We start from the raw sequence: 14,892 nt of genomic DNA on the forward strand, positions 1-14,892 counted from the left end.
CCGAATCAACTCTCACCATCTACGTCATTTAAATAAGTTAAGGGGAGACCTACAGTATGAGATTCATCCTGTGGCAAAATTTCTCTCCATCTGTGATCCTGTGAAACCAGACAAGTTAATTCGCTTCTAAAAGACAGTGTGGGGGTGTGGGGGCAGGCATAGGATAGACAGTCCATTCCAAAAGGGAGAAAGGGGAGGAAAAAAGGAATCATGGGTCCCAAGCAAGTCTGAAACCCAGGAGGAAACATTCCATTAGACTTCTTTCACAATTTCCCGTCTCAAATTTGCAAACGAGCTATGCAAGAGTAAAAACAAGCTACCGGGCCGGGCGTGGTGGCTCAAGCCTGTAATCCAAGCACTTTGGAGGCCAAGGCAGGCGGATCACCTGAGGTCGGGAGTTCAAGATCAGCCCGACCAGCCTGGTGAAACCCCGTCTTTAAAAAAACAACTTATCGGACAGAGACACCAGGCAGAAGTACAGGATGAATTTACCGAGAGTAGGTTAAAAGGGAAAGGCCTATGGTGGGCATTTCTTGTTTACCCAAGCACCTACCATCTCTCCCCTCTGGTAAAGATATCCCAATGTCCATTCGAATCCGAATGTGTCATGATTTTGCCCGCCGCTCCCTCCCCCAACCCTCCAGCCTCGTGGGAGGGAAACGCAACCCTAGCCGTTTCTTACTCGGGACACAGGGGGCGCTACATCGCGACGGCGGCGGAGAAGGTCGAGGAGCGACGCTCTTACTCTCTGGACGTCGACGTGCCCACGTCCTGAGCCCTTGCCCCGACACGGAAGCGGGGCCGTCACGTGGGGCGGCGTGAGCCGCTGCCTAGGAAACGCGGAGCGCGCGCTGCGGACGAAAGCTGGGGCGCGGGAGTAGGGGTGTCGCGGCGAGGAAGGGGACTGCTCCGGGGACACGATGCTGTGCACCGGAAGGCTGGGCGGCTTCGGAGCCAGAGCAGCGGCTCTGCGGCCCGGGGGGGCGGGTCGGGGCAGCCTCGGAGCCGGGATCCGGGCCCGAAGGGTCAGCACTAGCTGGTCTCCAGTGGGCGCCGCCTTCAATGTCAAGCCCCAGGGCAGCCGCTGGGACTTGTTCGGCGAGCGGCGGGTGAGCGGCGCTGGAGGAGCTCCCCTCGGTCCCCACAGCTAAGCTGGCTCTTGCTCTGTGCGGCCAGCGACGCTCCGGGCGAGGTTGTTTGGGCCTGGGAGGAAGCCGGCAGCGAATCCACCTTCTACGGTGGGGTCTCGTGTGCGCTCTTGGTGACGGGCAAGGTCACCTCTGCTTTGAGGGGCCGGGTTTAGTGGTCTCTTCCCCAGAGTGTCGGGTCCAGGAACTGCCTCTACATGAGCCCCTTGCTCCATGTGAATCTGAGTAGTTCGTCCTGGCAGGATCCGCCCTCCGTCTACACTCAGCCGCACCTCCAGCCAAAGCGCTTTAGCTCCAGCGCTGCACGCCTGTCTTAAGAGGCCTAACCCTATGCGTTCACAGGCGGTGTCATGTGGTCTTTTGCAAGTACACGGGTACCTTCAGTCGAGTAATGGTAATTTCATTGATACCCGAAATTCCATCACGTATTAATTTATTTCAAAGCTTTGGGCTTTCCTGTTTTAAAACACAAAACTGTTGAGACGAGTCCGACTTACTATAGTACCATGGGATTGGTCACTTTGATTTCTAACCCCTGGAAGTCACTAGATCGCATTGTTTGCTTTTTTATGTCTATACATACCATGCATTCAGTAGGCACTCAGTAACTTTTCAGTGAGTGAATGAAACGTGAGAGAAAGGCAAGGTTAGAAAGGACTTACCTGATGCCTGTTAAACCTTTGTTCATTTTAGGTTGAGGATTACATTTATTTTTGCCTTTAAAAATTTTATTATACTATATTGCCTTATAAAGAGGAGTCTAGAGTATTGTTGCACTGAGCTAGAGGGTGTGTGATTCTTGTTTTGCCTCCGTTATCAGCTTTGTCTATTTTGAAATTATTTTGTGTGAAAAGTGCTACACCACCTTCCTTAAGGGCGTGTAATGTTGGTATTAACATAATTGGTATGAGGACAACTGCTTGTAGGCAGTGAGCATAAAGACACAAGGGGAAGCCTGATTTGGGGTGGATGAGATATAACTAATTTTAGCTTTATTTTTCTCTTTAGTGTCATGATATTAGGCATTGATAGCAGATTTTCAAATTTGTGATTGGTTTTTTGCCTTAAAAAAAAAACGGTTTATTCATATTTTTAACGTTGTGGTCAGTGGTAATCTGAGAGTTAGAATTCCCAAGAGCAATATGGGCAGGTTGTACTGGGAAGTGGAAGTAGTCTGTGCTTGAATCAAATCAGTATAAAGATGACATTTGTTTTTGATACTGATTCTGCTTTGTCCCCAACTGACACTTTTTTTTTTAATTTGTAATATATTTTAAAGAGAGATTAGTAGCTTAACTTCATGCTATCATCCCTTCTTATAGAAACAATAGGCCTTATCAGGCCCGAAGGTTTACCGGTTGGTATTTCTGAAAATCTGTGTTAAGTACCTACAAAGCTAATTAAGGATGTCTAGCATCCGCTCCCATCATTTGTTTCCTTCACTCAGTTCCCCCCTATATTAGACGTTCTGTTGGATAGCTGGTTAAAGAAATGAAGGTCAGGGCTCTTGGGTCTGGAAGCTCAGCTTTTCAGGAGAGAAGACTTTTAAAGAGATAAATTTGTAACAGAGAAGTATGGAAAACTGTGGGCTTTACAGATGTACAGAGCAGGTTCCAAGTTCTGTCTTTCCCAGTATTAATTCATGACTTCAAACAAGTTTTTTCTAACCTCTTAAAGTATGTGTCCTAATCTATGAAAGAATGATACTTCGTTCTGTAGGATTGTGTGATTTAAAAAGAACCTATGTAAAGTAGGTTCCCATTACATCAGTGATTTTTGCTTTTATCAAGATACTGAAATGTCTTTGGAAAGCATAAAACTTGCTCCCAGTTTCAGCCTATGATTTTAATATGTTCAGGACATTTTTCTAAAATATTGCTTGATAGTCAACTCATCCTCTCTATTAATAATAATTAGTTCTATGTACTGAGATCTTACTCTGTCAGGTACTGCGTTTAGTACTTTACGTATACTTAGTACCTGTATCCATGCTGTAAGGTATGTTTGGTAATAACATAATTGGTGTGATGAGAACTGCTTGTAAGCACTGAACAGAAAGATGTGAGGGGAAGCCTGTTTTTGGGTGGATGAGAGATAACTAATTTTAGCTTTATTTTTCTCTTTTGTATCATTATATTGGACACTGATAGCAGATTTTCAAATTTGTGAGTTGGTTTTTGCCTTGAAAAAAAAACCAGTTCATTCAATTTTTTAGCATATGGTCATCATTCCCATTGTACCTGATGAAAAAAATAGGAGGCCTAGGAGGAGAAACAACATGGCCAGCGTTGTAAGCTAATAATTATGGCTAACATCTATTAAGTGCTATGTGCCAAATACTGCCATATATATATATGTTTATACATATATTATCTCATTTAATCCTTGCAGCCACTCTTAGATTCTGTAGAAGTGACGGAGCTGGATTTTGGACCAATACCACTCAGTTTTTGTTTTTCAGAAACTAATTAAAAATTGAAGAAAAATTATGTTCATAAAGCATTTTTTGTGTAATTTATGTGGAGTGATATGGGGAGTTTGATAGTGGTATCCGTGATCACAGATATAACATGATACACCGAAGAAAACCAAGATTTCCTTTGTGACAAAGTAATTTTAGTAAATACAAAAATAGCATAATTTTGACTTTTGGTTATAAATTGGATGTATTCTTTGGTTCTCAGGGTCTTTTTGGCGTTCCTGAGCTCAGTGTCCCAGAAGGATTTCATATTGCACAAGAAAAAGCCTTGAGAAAGACAGAATTGCTTGTGGAGCGTGCATGTTCCACCCCTCCTGGGCCCCAGACTGTGCTGATCTTCGATGAGCTCTCCGATTCCTTGTGCAGAGTGGCTGACTTGGTAAGATGCTTTGCCTCAGACTTGAAGCTACCTCTCGTTCAACCTGTTAAGATTTCAGTGAAATTTATCCTGTGGTGTTTACTATTAATATTAGATTATACAGTTAAAAATGTCTGAAACTGTTTGAGATCCATTGCGTATAATTTGTTATGATGAAGTATGTCATTAGGAATAGGGAAAATGTTACAGGAAAAGGTGATATTTAGAACTGATACTTTAATATGTGTATTTAATAAAATATACATGTAATATACAATGAATGAATGATTAATATAGCAAAGATATGATATATATATATTACATATATATATATTTATATATATATTCATTTGACAGAAGTTATTCACTTAGGAAAGCTTCTCCCAAAATTCTAAGACTACTGTATGTGTTTACACAGAATTCCTCTTTTTCTTTCTTTCTTTCTTTTTTCTTTTTTTTTTTGTGTGTTTAATAGAGATAGGGTCTCCCTATGTTGCCTGGTGTTGCCCAGGCTGGTCTTGAACCCCTGGCCTCAAGTGAACCTACTGTCTCAGCCTCCCAAAGTGCTGGGATTGTAAGTGTGAGCCACTTCTTTTTCATAAGAGATATGAAAAGCAGCTTTAATATACCTTTTCAGGAATGCTTTTATTTATTTATTTTTTAATAAAAACCAAGTTTTGACATCAAAATGATTGTAAACACTTTCTTTCTTTCTTTCTTTCTTTTTCTTTTTTTTTTCTTTTCTTTTCTTTTTTTCTTTCTTTTTTTAAAAACATTTTCAAGTTGAAATAGAAGTGTATACCTAGATATCTTCACCAACTAGGAAATCCATTGCTGAGATAGCAAAATTTTCTTTTTCATTTTTAATTTTCTGGGTGTATGTATATATTAATGAGGTACATGAGATGTTTTGATAGAGGCATGCAATGCATAATAATTACATTATGGAAAATGGATATCCATCCCTTCAAGCATTTATCCTTTGCGTTACAAACAGTGCAATTATGCGCTTTTAGTTATTTTAAAATCTACAGTCATTATTAACTGTAGACACCCTTTTGTGCTATCAAATAGTAGGTCTTCCTCATTCTTCCTGTTTTTTTGTCCCCATTAACCACCCACCCACACGCCCCTGCCGCCCCTCCCAGCCTCCGATAACCGTCCTTCTATGCTTTATTTCCATGATTCAATTGTTTTTAGGTCCCATAATAAGTGAGAATGTGTGATGTTTGTCTTTATGTACCTGACTTATTTCACTTAACATAATGACCATGCATGTTGCCGCAAATGACATGATCTCATTCTTTTTTATGGCTGAATAGTATTCCATTGTGTATCAGTACCACATTTTCTTTGTCCATTCATCGGTTCATGGACACTTGGGTTGCTTCCAAATCTTGGCTATTGTGAACAGAGCTGCAACAAACACAGAAGTGCAGATATCTCTTTGATATACTGATTTCCAGGAAGCAGGATTTTCTATCAGCCTGAAGGAGCTGACTCTTGTTTCAGAGAAAGTGGCACACACATCCAAATCGTGATCATTTCTGATCTTGTCTAGATGGTATTGAACTCCATAGCTTTTTCCCTCACATTCAGTCAATGTTGAGCACCTACTGCGTGCCGAACACTGTCTAACATGCAGGAATGAAACAGACACAACCTCTTACTTCCTGGAGTTTATATTCTGGCATTAACTTGTTTTTGAAGATTTACTAGGCTATAGGCCCTTTCTACAGCCTAGTTAGCTGAAGGAGCTTTCTCTGGATGAGCTGAGGTAACCTTTTCAGCATATCTGCATTTTCACAAGAGGGAAGAAAGGCACTGGGTGATGAAGGGATGTGCCCGCTGTCCCCTGGCCAGTATGTGGTGCAGCTGGGCTGGCAGCCCAGGCAGGGTATCCATCAGACTCCTCTCCTTCCTGCTGTTCCAACCATTTCAGGGCTGTCTGGCTGCTCAGATCTCATGAACCCTTACCTGGAAAAGTTGCAAAGTTTGTTAGCCTTTCCATTTAAGAAAATACATGCACTTGTTTTTAAAATTATTATGCAGTAAAATTGACTTCTTTTGGAGGATGGTGCAGTTCTATGAATTTTAACTCATATAAATTTGTGCAACCCCCCCCACAGTTAGGATACAAAGCTGTTCCTTCACCCCCAAAAATCTCCCTTTGTAGTCAAACCCACCCCTCCCCACTAACCTCCAACAACCACTAATCTGTTCTCCATCCCTATAGTTTTGCCTTTTCTAGAATGTCACATAAGGGGAATCCTGTATACCTTTTGACTGACTTCTTTCACCCAGCATAACACCTCCCATCTTTATTTATTTTCCTTTTTTGGAAAATTTCCTTCCACCCATACACCTGACTTGAGCATGAACATCTTTCAGATGATTGTATGTTCACCACCAGCTTCAAAGGCTTAAGGAAGCTGACAGAGTATCTTATTGTAAAGGGTTTTTCTCTGGAGTGAAGTTGCAGGCTCTTGGTAGTTCTGTTGTACTGGGTTTTTGTTCTATGCCTCCAGTATATGCATAGGAAATGTGCCGTTGAATGATGGGGGAGCTGTGGAAATTCACTGCCCAAAAGGAGGTTTCATACCCTGTTCACCTAATTATGTCACTGAGATCTGAAAAGGAAAATCTGTGTCAGTGTATTTCACTATTCAAGTACAGTCAGCCCTCCAGATTGGGGGATCTGTGGAGTCAAAAATATTTGGAAAGAAAATTGCATTCATACTGAACATGTGCAGACTTTTTTCCTTGTAACTGCTCCGTAACACAATACAGTATAATAGCTATTTACATATTATTTACATTCATTTAGGTATTACAAGTAATCTAGAGATGATTCAAAGTATGGGGTATGCTGTGTATCGGCGATATGCAGGTACCACACCATTTTATGTCAGAGACTTGACCGTCTGTGGATTTGGGTACCTGTAGGAGGATCTAACCGTTGCCCACTGATACTGAGGGGTGACTGTTGGCTTGGCTGTCACAAATCCCAGAATTCACTGTGTATTTGTTGTCTTAGTCTTCATCTTAATTAATCAGTATTCTAGGATTTTTTTCTAAATTTTGCTTTTGGTCTTCACTAAAAAATTTTAACTTCTCTGCCCTATATCTTTTCTTATACTGACATTTTTAATAGTTATGTATAATAATATCTCATTTTGAAAACTAAAAAAAAAACCAAACTACGTGATTTATATATGTAGGTCTCTGGGTAAAAAAGAACGTTTTTCCTTTTTGAATTTTTAAGATATTACCAGCCAATAAGATTAGTACTATTATAAGGCAATTGTTTTATAAGCTGTTTTTCACCAAATAGTCATTTTGGTTTTTTTATACAGTTTTTATGTAACAACTGTTTTCCTCATCACTATTACAAAGCAGTTTTTAATATGTATGCTAGTGCTTTGAATTTTAATATTGATTATAAATTCACAACATGTAGATTAGAAATTTGTAAAAAAAAAAAAAAAAATGACGTAAGTTTACGTAACTCATTTTTCAGGTACTTTGGTACTAATGTTATCTTATTGTTACCAGTTGTTACAACAAATATACCAGACTTTGGATTTAAATGTTTTGGCATTAGAAACTATTTGATAATAAAATTAGGAAATTTTACCTTGTGGTGATTTTACTTGATGTTATAGTCACACATCTTCTTGGCAAATAAAGAAAATATGTAGTGTTTTGTAGTTTCCCTGCTTTTTGTTACAATTAACATGAAAATGAAAATTTAGTTTTACATCATTTTATCTTTTTAAAAAAGATTTTTCGCTGATTTTAATTTTTAATGACGTTAGCAGTGGCAGTAGTAGTTGTATACAGTATTACATGGAGACTATGAATTGATATTTTATTAAAAGGACTATAAGGAGAATGTTGCCTTTGTTTTCTGTGCAAAGAGTAGAATGTCGTTAAATCAAATACTAGAATATAGGTAAAATCAGTTTCGAAACTATGCCATGTGTCAGTTAAAAAAAAAGCCTCTACGAGTTGTTTTCTAGAGATAGGTTAACATGTGAGAACCATACCGCAAAGCATTTTAGTGAGAAAGTTGTAGAATATTTGAGACTAGTGTCTGTTCTTTTGAAATAAAGAATTACGAAGAATTTGCTTGGCGTTTACATTTGAAGGAAAAAAGCTTTTCTGAAATAAAGTTAATAAAAGTATTTTTTTTTTTAATGAAACAAACTTCCTTTCAAGGAATAACAGAACTAATAAATGTTCAGAAAGAAGCTGCTTTGCTTTACTCGCTTAGGAAAAAGTTAGTAATGGAAATACATAGGCCAAGCCAATGACACATCTTAAAACCCAGTTTTCATTTTCACCCTCAGATCCTGGAATAAATTTTCCCATCAAATTCCCTTTTGGTTTTGTCTTTCTCCTTTATTAGGCTGATTTTGTGAAAATCGCTCACCCCGAGCCAGCATTCAGGGAAGCCGCCGAAGAAGCCTGTAGAAGTATTGGCACCATGGTAGAGAAGTATGTGCTGTTCTCCCCGCCCCGCCCCCCTGCCAAATGCCAGGTGATCTGGTTTCATGGACTCGTGCCGGAGGCAGTTTTATTCATAGTGCTTGTCCTCCACCCAGCAGGGTGGGAGGTGTGTGTGACCCGGGTGGCCAGAGGGAGGGCTCAGGACAGGCCATTGGCTCACCTCACAGGCAGGCAGAGTGGGCCGCTCAGTCATTTCCTTGTCTATAAATGGGGTCATAACGTTAACCCTGCCTCAGTGTCCTTGTGAGGGTTAATGAGATCAGTGTAAAGGCGTCACTTGCTAATCTGAGATCACAGACACCCAGGATTCTAGTTATCACCATTAGCACTTACCTTAAATAGGGGCTTTTTAGTACCTTAGTGGCAAGCTGGACTTACTAGATTATCACTTGATTAAATTGCTGTTGCATCTATGGCTGTGGGCCACAGGGCGAGAAGCCAGAAACGCTCTATAAACAGTGTCCTTGTGGCCCCCATCAAGTTGGAATTAGGGGAGTCTAGGGAGGCCATAAAAGTCTATGGGAGGGCTAGAGCGGGCTCTGGCTGAGGCTGTGATGGAGTGTATTATTTTAAAGTGATTTTGAGGTAAATGAAAATGTTTTTAAGCTACTTATGAGAGCTCCATAGTGCTTGTTAAAATAACTGTGGACAGCGCCGTATTCCAGCGCACTTAGCTACATGGCACCATGCCAGGCAGTGTACAGAGCTAGGGAGAGCCCTGGGCTCGCCAGCATGGATTTACAACCAGAGAAAGGGGTAACACGATAAGACGATTCCATATAGCAGAAATTGTTGGAGGAAAGTGGTGCCTTCTGTGGTTGGATGAGGCTTCCTTGGAAGACTCCATACTTTAGGATGTGCAGCTGCTGCTTTTCCGTGGGTCGAGCTACATCTGTTCACTTTGGCACAGTTGTGTATGACTTTTCCCATAGCTGCTAAAAACCAACCCGCGGAAAGGGATAGAGCTGGGCCGTGCAGAGTGCAGACACTGGGCATGCTGACGGGGCTGAAAGTGGGGGCTCCCTGGGAGAAAGCTTTGCCTCTCTGGGAAAGGCCCCTGGAAAGCAGGCAGCAGCAGGCCGTCTGCTCTACGTCCTGCCAAATTAGACGTGGCCTGGGCTCATGGACAAACACTCTTCATTTTGCGGGAGGACAAGCACAGACTAAAGTATGGATTTTATCTCAGGGTCTTCCAACATAAAACATACTGGGAGGTTTCCTTAAACCTCTGCAGTGGGGGCAGAGCCTCTGAACTGCTGTCCCTTTGCCGTGGAATGGCTCCATGGGTGAGCAGGTTAAGAGCAGGTAGGCCTCCACACTCCCTCTCTCCCTGACTTCTGGGATCCATGTGTGGGAGTCTGGCCCTTCTTGGTGAATGTTTTTGATTGGCAATGACTACCTCCATTTCCCTGGTGTTTGGGAAGGCCCATGAGAATGGTAACAGAAACCCTTTGATTCTTAGAAATCTTCAGTGTTTTTATGTGAACCAATGGAGGAGCAGGAGTATCCTTGAGTCTCTGAGTAGGAACTGGTGGGTGGTTCTTATAACCTTGTCCCTCTTTGAAGATCTACCAAGGAGGGTGCAGATTGTATCTGGACCCAGCTCACTATTTAGCTCTGAGAGGGCCATGGCGTTTGCATTTAGGGGAGTGGACTGGTTTCCTGCCAGTGGTACTGTGGGATGGGTTGGGACCACTGCCCAGCGTTGGGCACTTTGCTCTCTGGCTGGCAGAACTGCTCAACAGTGGTCATGGTTCATTTACATAGGATGTGTGTGCTGCACACATGATCTCATTTAATCCTCACAGCAGCCTAAGGTCTGAATAACATGTCCAAGGTGCCAGAGCAATAACAGGGCCAGTCTTGCATCCCAGGTGCGTGGCTCTGAAACCTGTGTTTGAGCTCTCCCTTACAGTGTGTGCCTGCCACTCACACTCACATGAGCACAGGTAGCCTGTGTTCTAGGGTGTTCAGTCCAGGACTGGAAAATCTTTGTGGTGTTCATCCTCCCATTCTCATGCCTTTCCTTTTATTGACAAAACAAGTGGCCACTGGCATGTTGCTAATGGGGACAGGTTCTCAGTTAAATCACTAGTTACTATATCCCTCCCCTTCCCTCCCCTCTTTCCTGCATGCCCTTTCTGCCTCAGCTGTGGACTGTGAGTTTAAACTTATCCTTTAACCTGCCAGAGCAGTTAGTACCCCATCACTTCACCTAACAGACTGCCTGTGCTGAGTAGTTCAGTTTCTAAGAATGGTTTTGCACTGGATGTGGTGGCTCATGCTTGTAATCCCAGCACTCTGGGAGACCGAGGACTGAGCAGGGAGATCATTTGAGCTCAGGAGTTTGAAATCAATCTGGACAACATGGCAAGACACCATCTCTACAAGAAATTCAAAAATTAGCTGGTCTTGGTGGTGTGCGTCTGTAGTTCCAACTACTTGGGAAGCTGAGGTGGAAGGATCACTTGAGTCTGGGAGATTGAGGCTGCAGTGAGCTGCGATCGTGCCACTGCATTCCAGCCTGGGTGAGAGAGTGAGACCCTTGTCTCCAAAATAAGGGAAGGAAAGGAAGAAGGGAAGGAGAAAAGGAAAGAAGGAAGGAAGGAAGGATGGTTATGCTGTTCCTGGTAGATTATGCTATTCAGCTTCTGGGCATCTGTGTGGTACAATCTGACACCATTCTTTTCATGTAAAGTTAAAGTATTAGAAAATCATGTAATTTTTTCCTTTCTAATTTTTCTAGGTTGAACACAAATGTGGAATTATATCAAAGTTTGCAAAAATTACTAACTGATAAAAAACTTGTGGATTCCCTTGATCCAGAAACAAGGTATTCACTCATTTCTTTCCTTGGTTGTGACTGTGACTGTAGAGGTGAGGTTGGGAGACTCCCCTCAGGGCCTCTGTACTTGCAGCCTCTGCTGTCTGGAATGTTCCTCCCCAGGTATCTCTTTGACTTCTGCACTTTCTCTAGGACTCCACTCAAATGGTGTCTCCCCCAAAATCTTTACACAGGGTCAGACTCCACCCTCTGATCCGGATTTATTTTTCTTCATAGTCCTGATTCGTTCCAACATATCCTGTTTGTTTATTTGTCCATCATCTGTCTCACCAGACTGCAAGCTCCTTGAGGGGAGGACTTGGTCTGTTTTGTTCCAGCTGCACCCTCAGCACCTACGCATTCTTGGAATGTGGTCAGTGCTCAACCAATGAATGAACTCCTATAAACAGTTAATAATTACACTTAGCTTTATGCTCAAAGTTCCTTAATTGATGCTATCAGAAAATATAAGCAAATCGATTTTATTTACTGGGAGGATGTCAAGATCCTTGTAATGATTTGCTTTGGTTCATTAGGCTGCATTTATTAAATCTGAATCAAAAAGGCCTAACTTCTAAATCAACACATGAGACTATTTGATATGAGACTTATTTCTTTGCTTAAATGTATTTATGAGTGTAGTAGGGTTTGCCATTAACCTGCTTGTAATATTTATGTCATAACACAGAGATTAATTGTTTCTCATCTGTTTGTACCTATTATCTACTTTTTATTAGTGGGACACTTCCTCTGGCAACTTGATTCTTTCTGATCCTGTTTCCTTCTCCTATCTTGTCTTTATGTGGCTTATTGGCCCTCAAGTGAAGCCACTTTCTGTAGGGACCAGTTGATCATCCAGTTTGCTATTAATCTGATACATGAGCAGCATGGTATGTGAGTAGCACATTGGGGCTCAGTCTTTGAGGGATTATTTTCCCCTGCCTGACAGGAATGCAGGCACCTGGTGCTGTTTGACTTTGTCAGTCCTGATGCTCAGGACACTAGTAAAGCTAGCTGTGTTATCACAGTAGTTTAAGCTTGATCGTGATACTGCTTTCATGAGCAAAGCAAGGAAAAGTTGAATGCCTATTAATTGTGCCAGATTTATACTGAACTGGTACTGCCTTTAAATAACAAAAAATGTCAAAAATAGAAGGTTATTCATAATCTCTATTTACTAAAGATTGACATGCCCCTGTTTGTGTATAAAAATTGTAGTGGACTAGCAGACCATCTTAGATAGAAAGGACTTGTACTGATAAGGATACATACCACATTTCTAGATATTTCTAAAAATGCCAATAGGAATTTTTAAATAATAAAATGTTAAATATATTGGGAAAAATAAACTGGGTAGAATATCAATAGTCTAGAAAAGAAAAGCAACTTAGAAGTAGGAGAGAGAAGAATTTGAAGTAATCATTATTTCAGTATCATGGCACTTACATATCATTGACTGTTGGCTAGCACCCAGAAAGAACTGTATTTTAGACCTATGCATATGGTAAAATATAAGACATTGGCTAAATCAAAGAATTATAGATTTAATAAAGTCTTTGCTGGTTAGTTAATATACAGAGAAAATGATTTAAATCGAGTAACTTATTCTTAGATTCAGTCTTTGAAATACTAGTTCTCTGAGATGTTCAGAAGTTTTCTCAGAAGGGTTCCTTCAGTCAGTAAGTTTGGAAATCTCATATATCAGTGTATTTCCCTGCTTGAAAAATTTTAGTAGTTTAGAGTCTCTGAGAAGCCCATCCATAAAGAAACCTGTTTACCTTGGGGATTTTCCAAAGCCATTAAGAGCTTTCATGTATGCAAAGGATATAATAAGCACAATCTTCAGATAATTTAATGGAGGGAAAATCCTAGTTGTGAGAACAGCCAAAGCTGTAATACACCTTAGAATGAACTAAGGAAGGCAGAGGGCAGAACCTCAACACACACAACACCTAGGAAGCATGAAAGCGACTGAAACAGAGAAACATGCTGTATTTGTAGCTAAGAAAGAATAAAGCTCCATCGTGTTTACTACAATAAGTTTAATGCTATCCAATTTATAAAGGTTTGTTGTTGTTGTTGTTGTTGTTACTTAAAATGATTTTGAAGTCATAGAGAATAAATATGCCAGAACAGGTAGGAAAACTCTCATGAGGGAAATTACTAAAAAGGAACTTATACCAGATAGAAGAACATAGAAAAATGCTGTATTTAAAGAGCATTATACTTAAAAATGCCAGAATAGTCAGTTAGATCAGTGGAAGAATAGAGAAATTTCAGACACAGATGCAGATACACACACACACACACACACACACACACACACACACACACACAAATATATATAGCAAGACTATTTGGTATGTCATAGAAGTGTCATTTCACATCAGTAGGGAAAGACTTGGTTTTCAGTAAATGATGTTAGACCAGTGGATAACCATTTGAGGGGAAAAAGTAGATTGATTAAAGATTTAAATATTTTTAAAAGAAATATAAAACTAGTGTAATCTTGGGATGTGGAAGGTGTTTCTTGGTATGATACAAATTCATAGCACAGAAAGATTCATTGATTTTTATTGTATAAACATCGCAGTCTTTGGTATAGCAAAACATTTCCACATTCAAAGTCAGAACACACAAATGGGACCAATGGTTCTTATATGACAGAGGCTTATTATATTAACTATGTTAAGAGACCCTTCAAATTACTTTAAAAAAAAAAAGAAAACCCCCTTATAGAAAAATGGGCAAAAGATTGTCTTTGTGAAACTCTCCTTTCACAAAATAAGGAGTAGCCACAGATGGTCGTTAAATTGATAGCAGTGTGCCACAAGCGTAACATGGCAACAAGTGTGGAGTAGGGGAAAGTGCATCTCTAGAGTGGGACAGCTGGGTTGGACGTTGGCTTCAGAGCTCATTAAGCCTCAGTTTTCTCCTTTGTAAGGGGGAAATATAAAGTACTTCATCAGAATCATATGAGATGTAAAGGAAATAATTTGTGTTAAGTGCTTTGCTCTGTACCTGGCACGTAGTAGTCAATCAGTAAATGGGACCCACCACCATTAGGGAAAGATGGAATGAAGCAAAGAGCCCAGCAGCCAACAAGGTTGAAACAGAATAAGAATAGTATTTCTGGTTTAACATGATGGATCCTCTCTAGTTATGTGTAAATTGCTAAGTCTTTATGGAGGACTGTTTGGTAATATATATCAGTGTGCATATTTTTTGATTAATTTCTTGGAATTTATCCTAAGGAAACAAGCAGGGATTCAAAAAAAAAACATAACAAGGATTTTTGTTCTATTATGGCTCATGGGAGTTGGAGAACAAAAACGTTTACAGTCTATATGACAACACAAAACAAGCATCAAAAGCCAGCTTTTTGAGGAATGTTTAAAGATATGGAGAACTTCAATGTTTGTGATATAATTTTACAAGAAAAAAACAAAAGTATATACAGTTGGACCTTAATTATTCTTAATATGTAATATAACATTAAAAGTAGATTGAAAGGAAATCCAAGAATTTTAGTAGTCATTATCTTTGGTAGGATTAGTGATTTTAAATGTTT

General features: G+C 40.4%; 1 protein-coding gene across 2 annotated transcripts in view; it reads left to right on the forward strand.

The window, feature by feature from the left end:
* Positions 1-813: 813 nt before the first annotated feature.
* Positions 814-14,892, forward strand: part of MIPEP (mitochondrial intermediate peptidase) — a 163,723-nt gene continuing 149,644 nt past the window's right edge. The window contains exons 1-4 of one of the 2 annotated variants that reach the window (XM_032260084.1): positions 814-1,109; positions 3,833-4,006; positions 8,397-8,485; positions 11,244-11,330. In XM_032260084.1, the coding sequence (XP_032115975.1) occupies positions 921-1,109; positions 3,833-4,006; positions 8,397-8,485; positions 11,244-11,330 (539 nt within the window). In that variant the 5' untranslated portion in view covers positions 814-920. Of the gene's footprint in view, positions 1,543-3,832; positions 4,007-8,396; positions 8,486-11,243; positions 11,331-14,892 lie in introns of both variants that reach the window. The other variant, XM_032260085.1, reaches the window with a different exon arrangement.

Source organism: Sapajus apella, unplaced genomic scaffold (genome assembly GCF_009761245.1).
Source record: "Sapajus apella isolate SASKATOON/1434 unplaced genomic scaffold, GSC_monkey_1.0 scaffold114, whole genome shotgun sequence".
In the NCBI taxonomy this organism is placed as follows: Eukaryota; Metazoa; Chordata; class Mammalia; order Primates; family Cebidae; genus Sapajus; species Sapajus apella.